The sequence below is a fragment of the Eschscholzia californica genome, unplaced genomic scaffold (assembly GCF_041429995.1).
Source record: "Eschscholzia californica isolate CP2 unplaced genomic scaffold, dmEscCali1.0.p SCAF_1, whole genome shotgun sequence".
Taxonomy (NCBI): Eukaryota; Viridiplantae; Streptophyta; class Magnoliopsida; order Ranunculales; family Papaveraceae; genus Eschscholzia; species Eschscholzia californica.
This window is the reverse complement of record NW_028238198.1, coordinates 45,073,474-45,088,812: the sequence shown is the minus strand read 5'-3', so window position 1 is coordinate 45,088,812 and position 15,339 is coordinate 45,073,474. Positions and strand designations below refer to the sequence as shown.

General features: G+C 35.4%; 1 protein-coding gene across 2 annotated transcripts; it reads right to left on the bottom strand.

Moving 5' to 3' along the window:
- Window positions 1-8,322: 8,322 nt before the first annotated feature.
- LOC147567105 (V-type proton ATPase subunit H-like) lies at window positions 8,323-14,062 on the bottom strand. Of its 2 annotated transcripts, none has more exons than XM_086653726.1 (12): window positions 13,875-14,062; window positions 13,573-13,634; window positions 12,579-12,704; window positions 11,889-11,991; window positions 11,730-11,802; window positions 11,192-11,257; window positions 10,974-11,085; window positions 10,546-10,707; window positions 9,682-9,807; window positions 9,268-9,393; window positions 8,940-9,119; window positions 8,323-8,810 (listed from the first exon to the last, which is right to left on the bottom strand). In XM_086653726.1, exons 2-12 carry the CDS (start codon window positions 13,600-13,602, stop codon window positions 8,562-8,564), a joined length of 1,353 nt encoding a protein of 450 aa, XP_086509852.1. In that variant the 5' UTR covers window positions 13,603-13,634; window positions 13,875-14,062; the 3' UTR covers window positions 8,323-8,561. The 2 variants fall into 2 exon arrangements, with proteins under 2 accessions (XP_086509852.1, XP_086509853.1); XM_086653727.1 differs by having other exon boundaries at window positions 13,573-13,625; window positions 13,875-14,035.
- Between the last annotated feature and the right edge of the window lie 1,277 nt (window positions 14,063-15,339).

Genomic DNA, 15,339 nt, shown 5'->3' with positions numbered 1-15,339 from the left:
CCGTCACCACCACCACGCCACCACCACCACCATATACCCCCACCAGAGTCGATCACCAACATCTCCTCTATACCACCACAAGATCTGAAATCCCAAAACACCACTAATCACACCACCACTACCAGATTCAATCCTTAAAATTAATTGAAACGTATTAGATTATGATCTTTTAAGAATTAGAGAACCTGTAACTGTTTCAATTGAGAACAGTGGTTTGATTCAATCATGAAAATCAAATTTCTCCACCATCCGATCCAAACACTACCACCAGATCCAAAACACTACCACCACCACTACTAGATCGGTCACCACCCACAGCAAGAGGGAGAATGAGAAGGAGAGAGAATTAAAAAAGAGGGATCGAGGAACCCTCGCCAGATCCGGCGAGGGTTCACTGTTACTTACACAGAACTAAACACGAAAGATAGTGGATCTGGAGAGAGATGAGAGAGCAGAAAAACTTGGCTTTAGGAGTCCAACGATTCCTTTCCCTATATACAATTAAAGTTACTAATATGACCCTCTAATTTATGACTAGTTCTCCGCCTATCCCCTTAGTATTAATGAAATACTTACATGGTAGATTTTGAAGTTTTCATCCATTGACTATTTAGTTTTTAAAAATCCCCAAAAAATGTCCTTATTGTTTGAATTGGCTAAAGCCCAAACGATACAAGTATAAATTAACACAAGAGTTTTACTCTCATCAAAAAAAAAAACACAAGAGTTTTACAACTGTAGATTGAGAGGGTGAGAAAAGATCCACTTACTCACTTTTCTCTCATTTGCGACTTGTTTTTACCCTCTTTTTATCTCCCTATAAACTAATTATTTCCTCATCATCTGCTTTTGATGATGATCATTCTCATTCTTCATTTCTTACAATGTCACATTTTGTTAACCTTTTTTATCCTACCAAAATTAAACCAGAGTTTGATTAATCTACAAGAACGAAATTCATCAAAACATCTTCACAATTGCATTTCATCTACTAGATTTCTCATTAGAATCATCTAGCTATTACAAGTTTAATTGTAAAGATACTCAATTTCAAAAATCATTGATTTTTATTTAGAATAAATATTTACCAGGTAATCTTTGTATCACCGTTATAGATCGGAACTGCATAAGATCTGATTGATAACCGAGGGAAGAACCAGGTAATCTTTGGACCTCCATTAATAGACGCCCATAAACAAAGAGGATGACAATGAGAGAGGGAGAAAGAAAAAAACTGGGAGGAAAAAAAATTAATTAAAGGTATTATTAGAAGAATTAAAAAATTTAACAGTAAAAAAATGGCCAATTTGTGAAAACTTTAAAAATTTGAGCTGACATGTTTGTATAGCTAAGGGACCAGGTGGAAAAGGGGATCTAGGGTTTGTGGTTAAGGTCTCTCACATGATGACTGAATCCATCGATTAACCTTGTGGCTCATGAGTTCATATCGATGCTCTTATAAGAGATTTAATATTAGTATTAACTTACCTTTCGACCCTGGACGACACAATATTTCGAACATCAATCTCCACCCTTGCCGTGTTGTTTTTGTTTCTAATCTTCCTGCTCACTATTTGATGATCACCTTGGTATTTGGTTATCTTATAGACTTAACTTTTTATCAAAGTTCCGTAACATTTTCACTTCCACCCCTTGTCGCAATTCATTTGCGATCATTTGTCGGATTAGCTGGGTATTTATACTCGGACTATGTCGGCGATCCCATTTTCCAGGTATCTAACCTGTTTCTACTATGTAGAACTCGTGTGGATATGGTCTCTTTATATGGAGAATACTGGCGGGATAACTCGGAACCATCTAATGGTTCCATCTTGCAGACATCCTCGTTTCTTCTTGAAACTATGGATGTATGTTTAATCCATCTTCAATGTTACAGGAAGTTAGATAGAAGTTTCATCTCTCAACCAACCAGAAGGACTCTTAAGATCAAATTGCATATCATTCCCAAGAGGAGCAGCCAGATTTGCAAGCTACATAATGAAGAATGCTCGAAAAATCGACATTATCTTATGCAATTCCTCAGCTATGCTATTTTGTATTTCTACTTTACTTATTGTATTTTTGTTTTTCTACTTTGTTTGTTGTAATAGACTCTTTATCTTAATATATTACCCTTCAACAAAAAAAAAGGGACCAGGTGGAAAACCAACATAAACTAGGAGGCCATATGAAAGATAAATCATATTACTTATTATTCTCTTCACCAATGTGAAGTCACGGACGGAGTACGCTACCACATATTTAACTTTTTTCACACTAAAATCCACCAAAGTTATCATAAACGTCGAAACACACCGAAGTCCATGAACTTGCGAGTGTCCTTGATATATGTGAACTTTGAAATTTTGTGATTCGTCAACTTTGAAATAAATGTAATTGAATACCTCGAACATTCGTAAATTTTGAAATATCTGCAACTGAATGCCCCCGCACATTTTTAAACTTTGAAACGTCTACGAATATCTATGAGAATCTAAATCCCTTGTCTAGGGGTGGGAGTCGTACGGTTATGTGCATCCGCCGGTAATTTTCCTTCAGACTCCCGTAGAACCGTAGAAATACGGTAACGAGTGTTTGAGACGTTATTGTAGGTGTACCCACCTACCTTCCCCATTTGGGGAGTTTTGTCAACGTATGTAGTGAGAGTGAATTGGTGTTGGTAAATCCAGGCAGCCTTTGTCACGAATCTCACCTACCAATATTGATTCAAACGTGTCTATTATATACATCGCACCTTCACTAGCATATTCTATCTCTCTGTCTTTGTGTAGCACGTGATACGTTTCTGTGGAAATCACGTGGAAACCGTGGCCTATGAGAATACCATGCTGACATTATGTTTCTTTATTAGGTCAAAAACCTGTTTGACTTCCAACTTCTTCCTTGACATTGGTTTAACAATAACCAAAGTGAGCAATGGCAGTACAACTATTTGAGGATAGTGGTGGCCTAACATGTTGTGCACCGCATGGGTTAGCGCAACCCCTAATATTGGTGCTAGAATTTTGAGAACCCCACCTCCAGTCTCGGGAGATCCAACCACAAAGTCTAAGGGTTAGAGCATCTCCAATGCAAAATTCAAAAAAAATTTCTATTCATTCTATGTGTCAAGTTTTAATTGAGATTCTCATTCCTAGGTAACGTTAATAGAGATTCTTAATTTTTTTTGTCTCCAACACAAAACTCTAAACTTATCTTATTTACTTATGTGGCATAGTTATTTTTGTAAATAAATAAACCCGCAGCTTTAGGGAATAAACAAAAATCTCCAGGGAATAAGAATTAAGTCAATTTAGATTGACTCAAGGGGAATATTTATCTTCTAGTCCAAAAATTCATATGATTAAATTTTCCCCCTTAATCTTCATCTCTCCACCTCTCTTCTTCTATCTCATTCTCTCTCCTCCTGCTTTCTCTTTCAATGTTACTGTCTCTCTTTCTCGACCTCTCTCTCCCGCAAATTAATCAACATAGTGGAGATGAACATAATGAAATTAGGGTTTCTAGGAGACAAAAATGACATAATGAAACCCTAATCAATTATCACAGACTAGTTCCATCTTCTTCGGCGCCCAATGTATAACGGGAGGAGATCAATCAACACGAACTGTACCAATCATGGACGAACTCGACGAGCGCATGAAGACTTCAGACAGTCTCAGAGAACAAAGTTAGGATCATTCGATCTATGTAATACCAGCAACTTCAATCAAATCTTATAAATCCAAGAAGCCCTGATTTTGGTTGTTTCTTAGACCATATATGACAACATCAACCTTGATCAAACTGCTACACAGATTGATAAATAGAACTTGTTGAAGTTAGATGTGGAGATGCATTTTTGGACAAAAAATTAAATAGATGAGGAAGAAGAGATTGTGTAAATAGATGGAATTGATAATCTAATATGACTTTTTGTTAGAGTTCAGACTACCATCACCAAGATCAAACTGTTAGAGAGAAAGAGAGAGAACAAGTTATTATTAGACTTTAGAGAGATAATTTAGAAAGGAAGAGAGAAGAAGATGAAGATTAGGTGCCAAATTTCAATTGAACGTATTTTTGGACTAAAAGTTAAATATACTTCCCGAGTCAACCTTGACTGAATAAGTTTCTATTCCCCGGAGACTTTTGTTTATTCCCCAAAGCCGCAGCCATAAATATTAGTTATTTTAGAAAATATAGAAGACTCGATTTCTATTGGTTGAAAATCAAACATTGATGAGTTGGACAATTAGAGATATCTCAAGAGGACACTCTAGAGTGTCCTCTTGAGATATCTCTATTCCACCCTCAACAAGTCATCTTAGAGATCTAAATAGAGTGTTGCGTTGGAGAGGATTTTTAATCAAAATCTCAAAAAATCCTAAGTGGCAATCGGAGTTTCTAAGATTGAGTGTTGCATTGGAGATGCTCTTAGGCTCCCCGAGGAGCTTCCTCTCAATAATAGCAGTTGGGGAGGGTCGAACTGTTATTTTGGAGTGGATGTCTCAAAAGTCGGAGGGGCTCTTAGTCTTAATAATAGCTATTGGGATGCTCCGCCGACGATTTAAACTTTTTGATAATTTTTTAAAGTAATAAAACAAGCAACTTATTCATTTGTTTTTTTTTTAATTATTTCATTTTTCTTTAAAATTTAAAGTTTTTTTTTTCTTCTCCTATATATTAGTATTCGAAACTTTAAGCGGGCAAAATAGTATTTTCATTGAAAATCAAAATATATTCTTAAACTCAAACACATACAACTGAAATATAAGAAAAACAAACAAATTAACGATAAGATATTCTTCAGTCGTTGCGAGCTTAATTAGATTTTCCAAGTGTTCTTAGTGGTGTTTAAAAGATCGGCACAGGTTGGGCCTGGGACCGGCCCGTTCCGTACAGGCCCAACACGACCTGGCCCGTACCAAAAAGCGGGCCAGGGCAACCCGGGTTCTGTCCCGGTCCCGGACCTCTATTCTGGGCTAGGCAAAAGCCCGATAAATTATTTTTTTTTTTTCCTTCATTTCTTTAAGCATTTATACCTCACGTAAAAATATAAAAAAAAATTTAAATTTGAGAAGAAATTTTTGGAAAGCTTTAGAAAATCTTATCTAAAAATAAATTTAGGGAAGTTTAAAAAAATCTTTTCGTTTTAAGTTGGAGAATATAAAAAAATTTAGGTAAGTTCCGTAAAACTTTTTTAGGTAAGTTCTAGAAAATCTTTTCCTTTTAAGTTAGAGAAGTAATCTTGGTAAATAATATAAAATCTTTTAGATTAGTCCTCTAAAATCTTTTAGGTAAGTAATATTAAGAAATTTTTACGTAAATTCTATTTTGTTTTAATTTTCTTTTAGTATTAGGTAAGTTCTATTTTCTTTTAGTATTAGGTAAGTTCTATTTTCTTTTAGGTAAATACTCGTTACTTTAGTATTTGGTAATAAGTGAGTTCTATTTTCTTTTAGGTAAGTTCTATTACAAATAATTTTATATTTGTAATATTTCCTTTCAATTTATTTTTAGGATTATGTAATATTTTAATTGAATTTCATATTTTAAATAATATGAAAACAAGTTGGCCCAGTCAGACCCAGGTTCGACTGGGGTAAAGTCCCGGCCCCGAGCTGGGCCATAGGTTTAGGCAACCTGGGCCCGACCCGCCAAGAACTGTTCCAACCCTGGTTGTTTGGGCCCGACCCGCAACCCGGCCTTAACCGTTTTATTTTGAGACTGGCTGACCCGGCCTAGCGATAAGCACCAGTAAGTGCTCTATGTCTTTAATTGTGCATGAACTTTTTGCTTCTAACTCGGTCAAGACGAGCAAACCCTTTTTTCGACAATTCCCCCACGAAGCACTGGTTATGTTCGAAGACTTCCATCAAAATCTGTGTAACATCACATCCTTCATTTGCGATTATCATCTCATGCATTATAATACATGCCTTCAAGATATTACCTAGTGTTTTTAAATTTGAGAAATGTGTCAGTCTTGAGATATATAGCAAAACGAGCTTGCAATACGCCAAAGGCTCGTTCAACATCTTTTCTCATCGACTTTTGACATTTGCAAAACATTGTTTTTGCAAAATAAATGGAGATTGTATGGTGTTAACAAAAGAATCCTATTGAGGATTTATCCCATCAGTAGGATACGATATCGATTACAATTTACTTCATAAGTAACAGGGAAATTCTTACATGTCATTACTGCATCGAATACTGGAGAACGTTTCTAGAACATTGATGTCATCACATGATCTAGGCTGCCCAAAAAATGCATGCCATATCCATAGATCAGACGATGCAACGACTTCAAGTATGATTGACAAACTATGACAATGGCCAGTAAAGGAGATCTCCTTCGACCAAAGTGGCAAGCGAGCAATTTGTCGGATAGGACAATTGATGAAGAAGGTCCAAGTCCGGACGATTTAGGGATCGTAATGTTTAGCCAGAAACCAATTACGATCGTCGAATCACGGGGTGATTCGCGGCTAACTTCGTCCATATCCTACATCTGGTTACACCAAAGAGTGTTAATTTGATTGGAAGATAAAACTATAGGGATGAGACATGTAAGTACGGATTAGATCCAGAAATATGTCCAAAAGGCCAGACGAAAGCTAAGCCAAAGATAGTGCGAAGTCCAGACCAAAAGAGGCGGGCACATAAAGTCCATGAGTGGGCCGACCAAGGCCACACTAATAGGGCAGCCCAGACCTAGTCCATTAGGGCATAGGGTGGCCAGCCATAATAGGAGTTTCCTATTATGGTGAAACCCTAAATCTATTTCCGAGGAAATTAGGGAACTTAATTAGGATTGGGCTCTGACTTTAGGAATTCTATATAAGGGTCGCACTAGAACAAAAATAGGTGTAGAAAATTCTTAGAGAGATTTCCATCTTTACAACAAGTAAAGAGAAAAAGAGAGAATGGTCCCAACCATTTATCTAGTCTAAAGAAGGTGTTATTCGTCTAACTGTTGGAAGTTCTAGCTAACTTGAAGGCGGACGATCAAGTCAATTGTTCGGGTGTCTCAAGTAAAGGAACTAAAATTAGAGCTCTTCGTCTTCGAGAAAGCAATCATATTAGTCTGTGGGAATTAACGATTAAGGTAAATCTCTAAACCTCTTTAAACACTAGGAGCACCATAACCAACAACCAGTATAGTGTTCGTGCCATGAGGTTGGGCAATTTTTTCACTCACAATGCAATCTATTTTCATAACATTCCTGGAAATCCTTGTTGTTCACCATGTGGTGAAAGCTTACAAATATCAGATTTATTCGGAGACCTTAAGTATTGAGGACCAAACCCATTAACGATTTTTGTTACAAATTCTCTTGAAGATTCGACTATAGTACTTTCTCTAATTCGAGCGTATACGTCTATTGGATCGGATGGTGTCCCATAAGCAAGCATTCTCATTGCTGCAGTTATCTTTTGATGTTGCGTTTTACGTCCGAAGGCATTTTTTTTTTGTTTAAAATTAAGATTATGGACAACTACCTTATTGAGGATATGTAGAAACAAATTACGCCTCATCCAAAATCGTCGTCGGCATGTACCACCGTCAAAAAGTGGTTTCCCATCAAAATAGTCATGCATAAGTTGTTCATGACCACTTTTTCTGATACGATCTACCGTTCGATGGCTCAAATAGAACCAACAAAACGGGTACACGATTGTTGAACCCTCATCTTTGCTTCACACATTTCTAATAAAGTAGCATCGTCTTCCATAGCATGAATATCCTCATCAATAATCAAATTTATTAACTTGAAATCATCACCCATTGGAGAAAAGAACAAGAAAGCTTAATAAGAGAAAAAGATGTAGAAAACTTAATATAAAGAGAAGATGTAGAAAACTTAATGAATGAGTGGTTGTGTTTATAGATGAACGTCCCAGTGGTTTTAGAAAACTTCATATGGAGAAAAGATGTAACAAAATGGGAGCCGAACCCCTATTTATTAGGTTTGCTCTTAGACTGAGTCGAACCCCTATATCACTGACTGATCAAATATTAATCCAACTAATAACATTTATATTGCATCTCCCTTAAAAGATCTTGAAACATTCTTTTCTACTACCAATCTCATCAAATAGTTTTGAAGTTATTAGATTTAAAATGTTAATATTAAAAGCTAGCAAACACGCAATGACACAAGTCACAACCTTAGGGGAGTGATCCAAGTACTTATATGGACTTTTCTCATATTAATTCATTTTAAAAGTGTATACTGACATTGTGTTAAGATTATTAGTAAAATTATATTTATGTTAATGTTATGCACATCAAAACAATAGATTAGGGTTTGATTAGATTCAAAAAAATAATAATATAATTTTATTCAATTGTTTTAACAACACAAATTCATTCTACATTGTTATACAAAGTTTTAGTAGTGCAGTAGAGTTCGACTCTTTATTAAGTAATCAAATAATAGGGCAAAAGATGGTCATTTAAAACAAACAAAATATTCCAAATTGACATCGAAATAATCAGGGAGAAACCCGAATGCTCGAAACTTTCAATAAAAAAGTAACAACATACCGATTTACACCTGCAAAAAGCTTGCGTACTTCGCACCGAGGAAAAGCCTCTGAATACAGAGAAGAGCGTTTTTAGTAACTTCGGAATTATCATGATTCATCAACTTCATTACTCGCTCCTTAGCCTTGAGGTCATTCACTATTAGCCTCCCAGATGAATGATACTGGATGAATTGTGAAAGATCGTAGCAAGCAACAGCTAGTGATTTAGAATCGCCAGATGTCTCGAGGATTGTTATTAGGACACGCAGGATCTGCAGCCGAGAAAAAAATACACTTATTAGACACCGCGCACAAATTTAAGAAACCATTTGTTTCATATTTCACAACGTTAGCATGAGTCGACGATGATTATGGTAAAAAGGAAGGGAATCGTGAAGTACCTGGAAATTGTTCTCTTCGAAGTTTGTGATATTTTCACGCCAAAATATCGGATCTTTGTGCATGGGAGACCAGTCAAGATGTCCGAGAAGGATTTCTTGCTTGTATTTATCGAACGAACTCATTTTCTTGATATTATCTTTAAGCCCATCTTCTAGTTGATTCAGTGCCTCCAACAGATCCTAGAATCAACCAGATGATAATATAGATTAGGAGTTGGTTTCGTCATTATATATGAGAAATATCGTCTCGATTGAACTCGAGTAACCAGATAAAAATACAAACAAAACCAAAAAAAATAAAATTTAAGGATGTGATTATTTTTTTCACCTCGTCACTCCATGCCTGACCCTTCAAACTCTGAACAATTTGTGGTAGCCCTAGGTCTACCATTTCGGCACCAAATGTCCCTTTGCCGAGCAAATTCTTAAAGGTTAAGACAACAACCCTGACAACCTAATAAGAGAAATTCACCCAAACTGTTAAAGAAAACAAGCTTCGGAAGAGGATCAGCCCATTATAGGTATGACAGTGATGGAAATAGTGAATCAGTAAATGCGCAAAAAACAAGACAAACCATGAATAAGAGATACAAACTAATAGAAGTGAGTTGTTCTCATCTTTTGTGTTAACAATGATTGATGAAAGATATAGATTCGAAATCCTAAGGAACCAGGTAAGTATTTGATCAAAATGCATTAGTCCAAACTGGGAATATGATACCAAAGGATCGCGATATGTTACCTTCTCCTTGGTGGAACCTTTGACTACTTCGACTAGACGCGGCAGGGCCCTAGAAGTAGCGAGGTATTCAATTGCTGGTTCGTAGTAAGACAGGAGCCAGATGCAGAGGCATGTCTCATAGAGAAGCTGGAATAAATAACAAAGGAACTAATGTCAATAAAACTTCCAAGCACAATTATTAATGGGAATGGCACTGATCGTCATCTGTCCATTCAACATTCCTCTCAATTCGCATTATTAACACACGAGTCGACAACTTAGTAAATTTTCTTTGATCATATAGATACCACATGCATTAATGCCCAGCAAATGGTAACATTCGAAGTGTAAAAAACGGTAGGTGATTCTCCATATCCAAACAAATTACAGTTTAGTGTGTCTCATATAAACAGGACTACTTACATTGCAACATTTCCATCTATACTAAATCATTGGAGAATTTTGTTGCAGAAAAATCACATTGATGTAAACTAAGATGAGAATAAGAACTTGTCGAACCTCTTCATAACATGCAAACAGAATCACAAACACAAAGCTAGGAAGAAAGAAAAAGAAAAAATAATTTGGTGGCACAGTTCTATCATGTTTGCAGTTAGAAAATCAGTGAAGAATCTCACTGCCCCCGATAGGCCAACTCCGCTTGTTTTACTACTACACCAAATTAAGGCTGATTTGAGTGGTTACTGGTTAGATCTTATCCATTCCAAACTCATATTTTAACAGACTAAATTATTGGCCTTATTAAACTTAATAAACAAAGTGAATTTTGTGAAAACAAAACTATACGTATCCTGTAAAAGGGAAAAGGCGGGTAGCAAATGAAACCTATGTATATTGAAGTTAATGCAAGTAATTCTATGTTACCTGGATTGATTGCTGAGTGGATGCTGGAGAAATCAATGGAATGAGCAACTTCACTCCGTCTACTTGTACAAAAGAAGATCTGACCAATGGCTCCTTCAGCAAATTAGATAGGCAACTGATAGAAGTGGGAATACCACGAGAAGGATGGGAAGGCTTCTTCAGCTGTACATAGTCAATGAGTCACATTATATTAATGGCAGAAAGATGCATATTGTGGAAAGCAAACATTACCTAAATCTATTAATGGCAGGTTGAAATGGAGTATATGAACACATTTATTTTTATTTCATAAAATATTCACAAAATGAGGGTTTAAAAATTGAGGATACAATAATGAGTTGAAGAGACTGAAGCACAGAAGGTAAACTTTTAAAATCATGCTGAGAAATATTTACAATTGTCTTATTCTGCTTTATTCACATACTAACCTGAGCACAGAGCCACTCTACCAGCCCTTTCAAAACATCGTCAATAGAAGTAGACTTGCTTTTCGAGGATTCTCCGTTTGCAGTTACACCATTCTTGCCTTTCGGTCTAGCACTGTTATTATATGAAAGCAACCAATAGTTTAGTGCAAAAATTGCAGAAAGAGATACTGTGCTCAGAGTATACAGCCAATTCGTCGTAATATAGTATATCCAAGTACCTTACTATCAAAGACAATATTTTACAGCTCTTCTCTTGTATAAACCAGTTACCTTTCCAAAGCAACCTGAGATAGAAAATAAAGTTGCTTAGCCTACAGAAATAATGAACTCAAGTATTTGTGAGTTGTGACCAAATTTAAAAAAAAAAGAATCAAATATGAAGACAAATCTAAATGGAAAGGGAAATGGTTTAGCTTACAGAAAAACAAAATTACTTTTTATCGGTGTACTTAACCCAAACAAAATTAATGTCTTGACAAATAACTAGTACAGGGGCATCTTTTTTCACTTTTTCTAAATGAAAAACTAAAATATGTTAGTATATAAAATTCTAAACTTGAGAGTAGAAGTAGAAGATTTGAGAGTAGAAGTAGCACGCTAGAAATGCAACAGGCATACATTAGCCTTCATAAGTAAAAGATTTTTAAACTTTCTATCAAATAATGTATCAGCAGATTAGTGGAAGAGCTATCTAATGATTGAGTTCGACATAGAAGTAACATTACTCAATAAACCCACTTGCGAATATACACTTACCTTAAGAAAGGTTCATAAGTATCTTCGTCTGCGAGAGACTTGTCATGGAATAATCTAGCTCGTTTTGGGTTGGCTGCCAAAAAAATGAAAAACATATCAAGTTATTATTCTGTTATAGTAATGTGATATCGATTTATGTGCAGTAAAATTGTCCATTACCTGTGAGCATTTCATCAATAAGTGCTAGAACATATTCCACTGTATCTTCCTTAAATACGTCACGTAAAAGGTTAACAAATACCCTGATATAAGCAGACCCATCCTGAAATGAAATTTTAACCAGTAAAGATCATATAACTAAACAAAATGGTATTCGCTATTAGACAGTGGTGTTGAATCATTTAGATTAGAATAGTATCATAGAGTTTAAACCGCTATTCTCTTCAAGTGAAACATAAAAACGTTTAAAATAATATTTGAATGAGTGATAGAAAGAAGTACTAATGTACTCATCAGTGACAACAAATGGGTTCTCAGGGATGCGTAGCACACTGTTAATTCTTAACATCTTAAGAAACAAGAAACAGTCAAGTTCTAGTTATGGAGTTTATTTGATGTAGCAAAGGGGTCTGACTTGCAAAGGTTGTGGTAGTAGTAAGAGAGCCACATCTTATAGAAATACAATGAATCTTCCTTCAATAATAAAATTGAACATTGGTTAAACAGGTCTTAAGGCTTTCATTTTCTAACAAGAAAAGGTAAAGGAAAGATTACAAAAGATCTTCATTAATATCTACTTAGGAGAGAGAAATGCACAGTAGAACAAACAAATCAGACCACAACTACATTCTCAAAGAGGGTTTTACTGCTCTAAGGCAGCTAACGCTAGCACGAGTACAGAAGACATACATCATCGAGCAGAGAAGCCCTGTAGCTTTCAGATTTGTTATCATAACGCCTTAAAAGCTGAAGACATGTCCCTGTGATTAGCTTAGTGTTCATGTAAGTCTCCCATGGGATGTCCCTCTTGAGTACCTTCAAGAATAAAATAAAATGGTAATCACAAAAAAAAGGTTAATAATCTGATGATCTAATATGTCTAATCCATTTCCAATACAAAGCTGACCAAACCAACCATTATTGAGTAATTGAATATAATGACAGTAAAACCTGTCCCGAGTAAGATATAGTAATCTAGACCCAACTTTTTGAAGTCTCGAAACTATAAACTCAATCGGGAGAAGGGATGCTAAAGCTGTTCTTCATACTAATAGACCCGATTTTTACTTAGGGTGTAATCAAGTTATTTACTCATTCCACACAAGTCATTTCCTATTTAATCTTTTACTTCAAGATAAATGCGGTACAAGTTAACAAAAGTTCACTCTTTTAGCCTTAAAGCTGTAACCACGAGGTAAGTGGATTAGGCATTATGATATTATCTCACCCAACCTAAACCTCTAATGTCATAAAAATCAAAATCTACTAAAAATATTGGTGTCTTTCTGCCTATATAGCATTTCTTTTGCTTTCACAACCTTTCTCTTTAAGAGTATCACTAAATCAATGAAGACACTGATATCTCATTCTCATTGATATGCATAAATAAGTAAATTGAAGTGTTCACCAACAAATACTTATTTTCATTAGTCAATCCAAAGCTGGTTTTACCAATTACAAACCAATCTCAAACTCAATTATAAAGAAAATTAGATCTAATCTCAAAAAGAAGTCAAAATACAGGTTAATAATTCAAACTCGAACAAGATCGAAAGAGACTAAATCAAATCTCATAACTCACATATCAATAATAATTGTAAACCTAACTAGTATTCTACAAATCATGCTCAAAATCAAAATCAAAGTAGCAGAAATCAAACAAAATTGAAATTCAAGTACTTACATTCTCTGTAGTTAACTCTGCTTGATCCATTGAAATCGAAGTTCGTCAAATAACTCGATTAACTACAGATCGGAAAAGAAAAAAAAACAGAATATAAATTAAGAAAATTGGACGTTGAAAAATCTTTAGGTAATGCTAGGGTTTTGAATAGAGAGAAACATGAAATAGTAAGATCTATGATTTCAAACTTTTTCGCAGATACTTAGAAAACCTAATATATCGGTATCGATCAATCTACAAGACAAGTAAAAAGTGTAGAGAGAAAGAGAGAGGGAGAGAGAGGGAGAGAGAGAGAATATTACATTTTTTTGATCGCTAACGAGAAGGGAGTGGACAGGTTTTCTTGAGATAATTTAACGTTTTAATACCACGTGGTTTCTCGATTCAATATCTCACCCTTGCGAATGAGAACTCAAACCCGTCCAACCAAAACTAAACGCCTTTCCATCAGAACTGAACCCAACCATACCATTTCGGTTCAAAAATGATTAGGGGTAGTGGATCAGGATGTCCGTGTTATTGTTTGGGGACATTTCAAATGTCTCCAAATGTCGGTGTTATTGGTTGAGGACATTTCAAATGTCTCCAAATGTATGTGTTATTCGTTTGGGACATTTGAAATGTTCTGATATGTCTGTGTTATTCGTTTGGGATACGGAAATATGAACATTTCAATACAAATTGTTTTGGGGACTATAAGATATGTATTTTGAGTTCTGTTCTTTGTGAGAGACTCAATAAAATTTCTTTAATTTATAGATGATTACACTTATTACATAAGGAAGGAATACAAAGATAATGGACTATATAAGGAAATTGAGCTACTATGGAAACAATAATATTCTGTAATATATTATATTATTTGATATGATATCAATCAAATATCTGTCATACTCAATTAGTTGCTTGATTGGTGTCAATGATATCTTGGGTTGATCTAATGTGCCCCCTCAAGTTCAACGGTCTCTGGAGAAGGTTGAGCTTGTCACGTAGTAAAGTAAGCCGAGGTGTAGATAATCCTTTTGTAAAAAATATCGACCAATTGATCTTTAGTGGAAATGAACTTGACTAAAAGATGCTTTTGTTTTACCATTTCTCGAACAAAGTGAAAATCAATTTCGACTTGCTTAATACGTGCATGAAAAATAGGATTTGAAGTTAAATATGTAGCACCAATATTGTCACACCGTAAAGTTGGTGGAGCGGAAAATTGAACACCCAACTCTTGAAACAATGAGATGAGCCAAATGACCTTTGCTGCACAAGCAATTGCTCGATATTCCGCTTCAGTACTAGATTTTGCTATAGTTTTCTGCTTTTTAGAGCTCCATGAGATTAAACTATTTCCCAAAAATACAACATAACCACCAGTCGATCTTCTATCATCAGAGCAACCACCTCAGTCGGCATCAGAATAGACTGAAATTAATGAAGCAGACGATTTATATAACTGTAGTCCGTGGGAGACTGTTTGTTTTAAATATCGTAATATACGCTTAACAAGTTGTCAATGTTCCGTCGATAGTTTTTGCATAAATTGACATGCTTTATTTAATGCATAGGAAATGTCGGGCCGCGTTATGGTTAGATATTGTAGGGCCCCTACCACACTTCGATATTAAGTAGCATCAAATAAAACCTCACCAGATTCAGAAGAGAGATTCTGTGAGGCTGAAATTGGCGAAGAGATAGGTTTAGAATCTACCATCTTCACTCTTTTCAAAAGATCTACAATATACTTTTTGTTGAGAAAGAATAACACCGGAC